The sequence below is a fragment of the Anolis carolinensis genome, chromosome 2 (assembly GCF_035594765.1).
Source record: "Anolis carolinensis isolate JA03-04 chromosome 2, rAnoCar3.1.pri, whole genome shotgun sequence".
Classification (NCBI taxonomy): Eukaryota; Metazoa; Chordata; class Lepidosauria; order Squamata; family Dactyloidae; genus Anolis; species Anolis carolinensis.
Window position 1 is genome coordinate 85,058,830 of NC_085842.1, and position 5,547 is coordinate 85,064,376.

At 41.4% G+C, this 5,547-nt stretch overlaps 1 protein-coding gene across 1 annotated transcript in view; it reads left to right on the forward strand.

The window, feature by feature from the left end:
* The window catches only part of gnai2 (G protein subunit alpha i2), a 198,671-nt gene extending 195,213 nt beyond the window's left edge, over nucleotides 1–3,458 (forward strand). The window contains exons 8-9 of the mRNA XM_062970104.1: nucleotides 502–727; nucleotides 1,746–3,458. Of these exons, the coding sequence (XP_062826174.1) occupies nucleotides 502–692 (191 nt within the window). The 3' untranslated portion in view covers nucleotides 693–727; nucleotides 1,746–3,458. The remainder of the gene's footprint in view (nucleotides 1–501; nucleotides 728–1,745) is intronic.
* Nucleotides 3,459–5,547: the final 2,089 nt, after the last annotated feature.

Here is a 5,547-nt window from a genome sequence, read left to right on the forward strand (position 1 = left end):
GGTCTGCACGTTGAATTGGGTAGACTCATATAATCCAGTTCAAAGCACATAATGTGGATAATCCGGATTATATGGCCTGAGATACAGGTGCATCTTGGGGATTTTGCAGTAAGGGATTTCTTGCTTTTGAGTTACATGGTGAGAAGCCAGTGAGACGATTCTTCTTTATTGTTGGTGACTAGTCTTTTCCTGTAAACTAAGCCAGGTGCCGCTAAATACTTGGCAGAAAAGGAAAATAGCACTCCTCTAAGGTTCAGAATAGACCACTCAGTTTACATCACATTTCCCTACTAAGAAAGAGCAGGATTGCTGCAGTTGTTGCTAACAGCATGTGCTGGCCTCTTTAAGAACTAGAGCTGTTATTATTTTACCAAACTACTTGTGATTAATTCTGTTAGTAGTATGTTGGAGGCTGAACTCCCTACATTTATAGGTCAGTGAATCCAGTCATGGAGTACTAGAGTCTTCCTGATTGCTCAGTTTTCTGCACTTCCTTTTCAGGGGCCAACAAATATGATGAAGCTGCTGGCTACATCCAGAGCAAGTTTGAAGATCTAAACAAGAGGAAGGACACCAAGGAAATCTATACCCACTTCACTTGTGCCACTGATACCAAGAATGTGCAGTTTGTCTTCGATGCTGTCACTGATGTCATAATCAAAAACAACCTGAAGGATTGTGGGCTCTTCTAGCTCTTCGGGTGACACCTGCTGAGGAACTCAAGAAGGTGAGTTGTTGCTGAAGGAATGAAGTTACTTTTGACTACTTCATACAAATAATGCCATATTCACCCATTTGACAGGGCTATACATTTGGTGAGGAGTGTTTGTTTCTGTTTCTTCTCTTGAAATAAATGTGTGTGTGACACGTGAACTCTCAGTTCTGTAGATCTACATACACATCAAGACACAAGTATTCATGTTTCCAAAAGGAGGAGTGGGAAGCAGTAGGAGTGAGTAGATACGTGATGAGGCAACATGGTTAAGGGAGTGTTTTTCCAAGCAGAGCCATTGGTGTCTTGAGAAATGGAGATGAGGGTGCTGAGGGCCCTGACTTGCTGTAGAGATATGGGTCTTAGGTGAGGACTTAGCACATTGGCTCACTTCATTTGCATGGGAAACAAAGCTCTTTCACACCCAGTGGGTAACCAACTTGTTTACCACTTTGAATCAAATGGGAAGGCATACGTATTGTTTCATACAGCTCCTGGAAGGTGATTCAGAAGAGTTCGGCACTGATCTGAAATTCAGTAGCAGATCTTGCCCACTCATATGTATTTTTGCCAAGTTGGACAAGTACAAAAAAGGCCATGTCTAGGGATTCACCACTCTGCCTTTTAAAATTATCTTGTAGTGAAATGTCTAAACTGACATAAAATCCTGTATTAATTTGTAAATATTTTAAAGAAAGCAAGCAAAGGTAAGGTCAAGGCGTTTAGAAGACTCACTTGCCTGGATATATGAACAACTAGCATTTAGCTCGAGGACATATTAGGGCCCAGATTGAAGGTTACATATATGAGGTGGGTGCAAGCTAAATACATTTTGCATCTGGTATGTCTGTTGATCATAGCAGTGATGTATCTAGATATATAAATGGGCATACCACTTTCAGTATATAAATATTTGTGGTATGCTATAGGAACAGCTTCAGATGTTCTATGTTGCCTGCGTTGCTAATGCATATTTTGGCTGCTATTTGAACCTTGAGTGTTGATAGACTTTCCTGTTCTCTCCCCACTGCAGGATTACTTGAACTGCTCCCTATGAGGAAGAGGCTGGTATTGATGAAGGGAGGACTGCACCATTTAACAACTTCTGCTTCTTAAGTTTCTGTTTCATTCCTTTTTCATTTTCCTAATGAGGAGACTTTGACAACTCTGTCTGTCCAAGGGACAGGCCCCATTGCTATCCCTGCTCTGTGGTGTTCCAGGTGCCTCTTGCAGGCCATTTCTATCCTCTCCCTGTGCCCACAAAGCCTTACTGAAGCACCAATGATTGGTGGCCTGCCATAGCTGTAACATTTCCATGTATGTCCTTTTCTTTCCTGTTAAGCTCAAGTGCAGAAGGTAGCAGGTCAAGGGGCGCTGGATATGTTTTTAATGTTCTTGCTTACATATTTTGAAAAACCAATTTCTAAAGGATTTTTGTTTGTTTCTGTTCTTGTCCAAGCAGCCCTCAATCTGGCTCTGCCAAAGCAATCCACGGTCCCCATTTGTTTTCCACCTTCCATCAGGGGTAACTCTTGCCGTGGGGCAAGCTTCTCAGCCCCTACCTCTGTAATTTGCACAAACCAGCATGAAATCAAAAACATTCCTCAAAGAAGCCAATTTGTGCAGGAAAAGTCAGTATCTTTTTTCTTTTTTTCTTTTTTAAAAAGGAAACCTTTTTGAAAACCTTATTTAAAATGACACATAGTTAACAGTTGAGTTGCCCAATATGAATTCATCTTCTCTAGTAAATTTGGTGCCTTGAGGGTGTCTGTATGTTTACATCTGTTCCTTAGTTTGCTTCAACGTGCATTGTGTTTAGATTAGTATGGAATTGGTCTCCTTTCCCCCTTTTTTCCAGCCCTTTTCTCTCTTTCTGCTGTGGTCCAGGGTAAGATTTTTATGAGGGGGGTACCCAAGGATCTAAAACACATTTCTTCCTGGCCACAGGAGTAGGCTCCTAAGGGCTAAGATTCCACTAAGGACTAAGTAATGTCAATGTCGACTTCTTTCCATTCCTTTGTGCCCTACCCCAGGGCCCGGGGGGTTGATCCTGAGGTTGCTGTAATGTCAGGTCTATTTTAAAGAATTTTCTTAGCTCTAACTGTAGCGTCCGTTGAGGAAACACTGCTGTATGTAAGCGGTCCTGCCTGCCTGCCTGCCGTGCAATCGATGGGCACTGGGGCCATTAGTAACCATCAAGACGCAGCCTAGCTTTTATCACAATGTTTTATCAAATTTGTTCACAATGTTTGAAATAATAAAAAGTAGAAAGAAAGCTCTGTTTGCACTGCATTTGCTTCTCTTCCGCTGCATCCCCAACGAGCCTGTGCACTTATCTGTGATGGTTCAGCGTGGGCTTTTGCATCAGCATGGGAAATTTCCTTTCACACCAAAGAGATTTCCTGGGCAGTTTCTGCTTTGAACTGGGCCTATGAGAATGCAGCACGGCACAGAAGGAACGCTTCACTGTTATGGCCCCAGGGCCCAAACTCTCAGTCTGGCATCATGTGCGCTGCAGGCATCTCGTTGTTTGCATGTGGTTGGGTTGGCTCACTGACTGCCGACCACAGCATTCCTTTCTGTGACAGCCAAAGTGGAATTAACATTTGACTACCCAGACTCTAGGGCAGAGACTCCTCTTTGTGTTTGGGGCTATGCTATCATGTAACCAAAAGGATCAAGGGAAAGACAGGAGATCCAGTCTTCTCCCCTTCTTGCATTCCATTAAAATTCTTCATAGTTTCAAGCATGACTTTTATTTTATTTTGTTTACCTCCTGTGTTTCTTGGTCAAAATCCAAAGTCTTGGAACAGCCTGCAGAGTTGGAGATGGCTGGAAGGATGCATGTTGTTTTTGTAAACTCAGTATGTGCAAAAAAGGGATGTGTCATGACTGAGGTGCATGAGATACTAAAACATGTGTGACCCTGGGGCCACATGCACCCCCAGATTGCTAGGTTGATTTTTTTGTTTATTTTTGCAGTTCTTAACCATTTCAGGCTCTTGCTTTTTGAGTAAAGGGTGATCAGCAGCTTCTGGAAACTTCCAACAGAGAAACTTCATATTTTAATTAGGTTGTATGGGGGCTGTTCCCCACACTTTTAAAAATATAGTAAACTGTTTTTTGAAACCAGACATGGATTTTTGCCCATTTATTATTAGCTTGGAGAGATACTGGAGTGTTCTGGTGCAACTTGGTCCCTTGACATGTCCCAGCTGCCTCTAATACAGCCTAGACTACCATATATTTTATTTCCTTTAGAGAAACATGCTTGAGTTTACAATCTGACAGATCTTTGGAAAACACATCCAGAAACTCCAAAGGAAATTTGGATATGTAAACATGCAGGGGATTTGGTTCTTTTCAGCAGCACCCACATAGCAGGACATCTTACCTCTAGGTGCAATGCCTAGGTGAAGAGCTTTGGAGGGAGGCTGAAGTCCTGCATCCTGTATCATGTTCCCAATTCTACTTTGACCCAACTGCACTTTAGAATCAGCACAGACACCACCACCTCTCCTTCTCCCCCCCCCCCCCCCCCCCCGCAAACCACCATGGACATTTCTGGAATGATCAATGTAGCTGGATATGCTATAAGGATGTAATCTTTTGGCCTTGCAGATGCCTACCACTCTGTGTCCAGTTGTAGGAAAATAGATGCATGCATCTGAAGACCAAGACTCAAATCTCCACTGGGCATGGAAACCCATTGGGTGACCTTGGGCAAGCCACAGCCTCAGGGGAAGGTAATGGTAACCCTCCTTCTGAATGAATCTTGCCCGAATATCCAGTGATAAAGTTTTCCGTACGTTAAAAATAACTTGAAGGCACATAACAAAAAGAACAAATATCTTCACTGATTCCAACTGCCTCTCTGACATCATAGAAATGGCCATGTTGGAGGAGACTGTATACATGTTATGTTTAGGAAGAGATTTTAGTTATTGCTTTGTTAGAACAGAATTCCAACTCCCATAGTGAGTTGTGATGGCCTAAGTCCAAGTTACACAGTTGTAATTCACCAGCAGAAGAATGCCAGCCTATATGTTTGCTAGTCCATTACTAACAAATTAATTCTTTCCCTAAGCATCTTCAAGCTATTTTGGATCCATGAAAGCCTCTATTTTTACAACTGAAGACCTCAGCCTGAAAATAATGAAAGATTAATGATAAAATAAACCACAAGTCCACTGCTTGCTATAGATTGTGAGGGAGGCAGTTGTGCATGAGAATATTTATGAACATACATACGCTGAGGATAATGGAAGATATGCAGAGAGGCCTTTGGGCTGCATTCATTGTTAGTCCTACATAGAGCGCAACACTTAAATCAGCAAGACTTGTAAGTAATGTCCTTTTCCTTTCAATGGGTCTACTTTAAATAAGACTAACTATAGAATTAGCTCATTCTTTAAAAATACATATATTTGAGGATTGCTAGGGCATTGAATACATCATCCAGTCATTGTGAACCTGCATATTATTGAAAATTTTGCAAAGTTAGATATACTGGATATGGAATACTGTTTCATATTTATGTTTCTCTTGGCATTATTTGGAGGTACTTTGACTAGAAATTTGTTATTTGCGCTCTTTGTCCAAAATGACACAACAGTTTTCATATTTCTCTGTCCAACCTGCATTTACTAATAACATATGTTTGAGTATGTATGATTGTGTATTACTTTTTTTTCCTTTTGTTTTATTATAGCACAATTCAGTTTTAAAGGATCTTTTCCAGAAGCACACAGGAAGATATACACAAAATCAGTCTTAGGATAATGGTGCCTGAGGGATCCATTTGCAGGAGGGAGAAAATTAAGAACACAGAAGAC